The sequence below is a fragment of the Amphiura filiformis genome, chromosome 19 (assembly GCF_039555335.1).
Source record: "Amphiura filiformis chromosome 19, Afil_fr2py, whole genome shotgun sequence".
Lineage (NCBI taxonomy): Eukaryota > Metazoa > Echinodermata > Ophiuroidea > Amphilepidida > Amphiuridae > Amphiura > Amphiura filiformis.
In genome coordinates this window covers 37,545,992-37,550,640 of record NC_092646.1, presented here as the reverse complement: position 1 = coordinate 37,550,640, position 4,649 = coordinate 37,545,992, and the positions used below count along the sequence as shown (strand labels likewise).

The following is a 4,649-nucleotide window of genomic DNA, read 5'->3' as shown; positions in this document are numbered from 1 at the left end:
AAGTTTGAAAAGAACAATCCCACAATCTCCGTAAATGTAACATTGTACAAACCTAAGGGTACGGACAAAGACACGAAGTACGGTCCCGCCATTGTTCCTTTAGTAATTAGTAAGAACCTCGATCGACCGCAAAAAGTCGATTTGCTCATGATTAATGGAAAAAACTCCGAAGGCGAAGAAACTAGTCACTATACCGTGGTTAAGAACATGGGTAGCCTTTTGAGGAAGATAACGACCAAGAAGCACGTGCATTACGAGCACTGCAGGAACTGCTTCAAAGGTTACATCTGCAAAGAACGACTAATGGTGCACCAAGATTTATGCCATCGTAACGAGCCCTCGAGAATTACGATGCCAAAAGCTACGAAAGACGGCGATCCTCCAACTCAGTTCTTCAAGAACTTCTTCAAGTCGCAGAGAGTTCCATTCGTAGTTTACGCGGACTTTGAAGCCTTTACGAATCAAATACAAACCTGCGAACCCGAAGTTTCTCGAAATACGACGAAATACCAAAAGCACGAACCTTCGGGCTTTTGCTACTACATCAAGTGTTTCGATGATTCCGTGTACTCTCATGAGTCTGTAAGGTATACCAAGCAAAGCGAAACCGAAGACGTATCCCGAGTTTTTGTGAACATGCTCGAGAAGGACGTTAAAAAGATCTACGACAGGTTTTACAATCGAAAAAACAATCCTTACATACTCGCGGAAAATATGATCATCAGTCACGAAGAGCGAAAGCTGTACAAGAAGTCTAAGCGATGTCACATTTGTAAGAAACCTCTAACCAAGAAGGACAAAACCGTTAGAGATCACTGTCACTTTACTGGAAAATTCAGAGGAGCCGCTCACAATCGGTGCAATCTCGCTTACAGAATGCCGAGTTTTTTTCCGGTATTCTTTCACAATCTCGCTGGATACGACTCTCACCTCTTCATCAAAAATCTCGGTAAGACCAAGGGAAAAATAGACTGCATTCCGAACAACGAGGAAAGATTCATCTCCTTTAGCAAAAAAATACCGGTAAATTCCTTCGTTCCTTATAGAAAACTGATAAAGGCTAAACCGAACGAAGTCTGTCATATTTGCGAAGAACCGCTAAAACCAAAAGACAAGGTCGTAGCCGATGTGTCGTATCCGAAGAAAGAACCTTTAGGACCGGCTCACCAAAAGTGCATCGAGCCGGTAGAAGTTAAACACGAGATCAGGTTTCTCGATAGCTTCAAGTTTCTGTCCGCAGGCTTGGGTACGCTCGTAAAGAATCTTTCGGATTTTCCTGAAATGACTAAATTTTTCAAAGACGAAAAATTGCAACTTCTTCTGAGAAAAGGAGTGTACCCTTACGATTACGTAGACTCTCTCGAAAAACTTCGAGAGACCGGTCTTCCTCCCAAAGAAGCGTTTTACTCTAAGCTTAACGACGAGGAACTCTCCGACGAAGATTACCAGCACGCTCAAAAGGTCTGGAATACCTTCGGAATGAAAACCATGAAGGAGTACCACGATCTGTATCTCAAGACGGACGTTCTCCTTCTAGCCGACGTGTTCGAAAATTTCAGAAAAACCAGTCTAAAAAACTACGAACTGGATCCTTGTTGGTACTACACGGCTCCCGGACTTTCTTACGACGCCATGCTAAAAACGACTGGCGTACGTCCGGAACTTCTCACCGATTACGACAAGACACTATTCTTTGAAAAGAACAAAAAGGGAGGGGTTTCTTCGATACCTACTAGATACGCAAAAGCTAACAACAAGTACATGGGTGACGATTACGATCCGAGCGAGCCTACCAAGTACTTGGTGTACGTCGACGCGAACAACCTTTACGGATGGGCCATGAGTCAAAAGCTTCCGGTCGGTGGCTTTGAGTGGATGACGTCGAAAGAGTTAGACAATTGGCGCAAAATCCCGTGCACCCTCGAAGTGGATCTGGAATACCCCAAAGAGCTTCACGACCTTCACAACGAGCTTCCTCTAGCTCCGGAAAGACTGATCGTGAACAAAGTGGAAAAGCTAATTCCGAATCTGAACGATAAGAAAAAGTACGTCGTCCACCACGTGGCTCTGAAGCAGTACGAGGAGCTCGGACTCATAGTGACTAAGGTTCACCGAGGGGTAAAATACCGAGAAAAAGCCTTCATGAAATCGTACATCGACAAGAATACCAGTCTTCGAACAAAAGCTACGACGGATTTTGAGAAGGATCAATTCAAGTTGATGAACAACGCGGTCTTTGGAAAAACGATGGAAAACATTCGAAACAGAGTGGACATTCATCTCGTGACCACCCAAGAAGAAATGCGTAAGTTATCCGCAAAACCCACCTACGATCGATCTACCGGTTTTGACGAAAACCTCGTAGCCGTTCACATGAAGAAGACCTCGCTGTACTTCGACAAACCGATATATCTCGGAGCGAGCATCATGGATATCTCAAAGACGAAGATGTACGACTTTCACTATAATTACATCAAGAAAAAGTACGGAGACAAGGCGAAGCTCTGTATGACAGATACCGACTCGCTACTTTATGAAATCGAGACCGAAGATTTCTACGAGGACATCGCTCCAGACGTGGACCGTTACTTCGACACTTCCAACTATCCGGCCGATCATCCGTCGGGAATTCCGACCGGAAGGAACAAAAAAGTTCCCGGCAAGTTCAAGGACGAAGCCGGAGGAAAGCAGATAGCAGAATTTGTTGGACTGAGAGCGAAGTTGTACTCTTTCAGAATGTACGAGGGAAACGAAGAAAAGAAGTGCAAAGGCATCAAAAAAGCGGTCGTCGAAAGAAAGATTACCTTCAACAACTACAAGCAATGCGTAATGGACAGAAAACCTCAGAAGAGAAAGATGAATGTGATCAGAAGTTACAGTCACGATATCTACGTTGAAACCGTCAACAAAATCGCGTTAGATGCTAACGATGACAAAAGAGTCATACGCAAAGACGGAATACACACGTACGCTATTGGGCACTACGCCGTAAAACTTGAATAAGAAAGTTTACTTCAAAACTCTGTCGGGTGGCAACTGTGTACCCTTGGGTACTATCATAAGCTCCTGTTTAACAAACGCTCTTTTGGTGCTCCTTCGACAAATAGTACAAAATTGGATTACCCGGTGTCCTCACGATACTATCAACCGTGTAAGTTTCCAGAGACCAAATGGGATCGGTTGCGCGTCTTCTCTCACCTCCCTCCAACTCTCCGGGAGCGTAAAGATATCTCAATCTCACGTTATCTGGAATTTCAATCTCATTTTTCAACTTTTGTGGAGCTGAAGGCAACGTTTCAATCTTTTTCTTCTTGATAGCATCAACCGGTTTCATTCCTATCAGCCGAGTCTCTTCGCTGTTCAAAGCTCTGATCACATCCGGAAGCCTACCCACCCACTCGGTAGACCTCACATTTTTCTGACCACGAGCTTCCATCAGTATTTCCTGCGAGTACTGATGGCCAAACAGTCTTTCAGCCAAAGTTCTGTTGAATCTTTCAACAATTGCCTGAGCTCTATGTTGACCAGGCAACCCTCTTCTGATATCGACCTTGTGCTTTTTCATCACTTCGTTCACTTTGCCCATGAATTCTCTTCCAGGATCGACCTGCAGAAGCTTCGGCCACTTTAAAACTCGAGAGTAAATTTTTTCAAATGCCTTAGCCACCTCCCCAGATTCCTTCAAGCTCAGAGGCTCAGCTTCCTTGTATCTGCTCGCGACATCCACCACAGTCAACGCGTACTTGTAAAGCTTTTTTCCTTTACTCGGTCTGTCGTGAGGGAGAAACAACAAATCGGCTTGATGAACTTTATTAGGTACACTTACGTTAAATTTTGCTCTGGGAATGTACTTCGGAGGTGGTAGGTAAATTTGCCACTGAGTCTGCTTTTCCAAAAAATTTCTAGCTTTTTTTTCCGTCACTCCAACCTCTTTCGCCAGCTTGTCTATCGCAGAAACACCCTTCCAATACCCTTTCGGACTGTAGTAAACCTTAGACATTTTAGTTTCAGCCATCTTTTATTTTTAGCCTCGATTTAAAAATAAAAACAGTTTAAGAAAATCCTAATTAATAAAAAAGCGAACAAAATGGCAAAACAATCAAGCATACTGAAGGTAGAATTTGAGCACTTGTTAGAAGAGCAAAAAGGATCCTCAATTTTGAAATGGGTTGAACTAGAAGAAGGTGAAATTTACAAAATTACCAATTTTGAGATCATGGAAACCAGGGTTGGAAAATCCGGAGTTATCACTCTCAGTGATAACACTCGAGTTTGGAGTTGTTCTACCCTAACAAAAAGGCTAGAGAACTTGGACTTGGACTTCGGTAAATCAATAGCTTTTGTTAAACCCACGGGCAAAAAAGAAAGCAAAACAACCGGGAACATGTACCACAGTTTTGACCTTGTAGTGAAAGAGTTGGAATATGATGAAGACTCAGACTAGTCGTACAGTCTACCATAACCAACAAAAAAAAAAATCCTCTTTAGACATTCAGTCTAAAGGGGATTTTTTATTGATACAAAAATGAAGTGTACGAGTAAATATAAGCGCTGTTTTTGCAAATTGTGTAAAAAGAAAACTCGCCTTCGAAAACAGAACAAAAAACCGATTTGTCTATACGGTACTGAATTTAATCAGTTGTTTAAAG

General features: G+C 42.9%; 1 protein-coding gene across 1 annotated transcript; it reads left to right on the top strand.

The window, feature by feature from the left end:
• The first annotated feature begins 207 nt into the window (after positions 1 to 207).
• On the top strand, positions 208 to 3,003 carry LOC140140549 (uncharacterized). Its single transcript, XM_072162307.1, has one exon. It carries the CDS (start codon positions 208 to 210, stop codon positions 3,001 to 3,003), a length of 2,796 nt encoding a protein of 931 aa, XP_072018408.1.
• Positions 3,004 to 4,649: the final 1,646 nt, after the last annotated feature.

What these genes read in the sequence shown, in the direction of transcription:
- LOC140140549 (XM_072162307.1), top strand. Translation starts at nt 208, where the DNA reads ATGGGTAGCCTTTTGAGGAAGATAACGACCAAGAAGCACGTGCATTAC.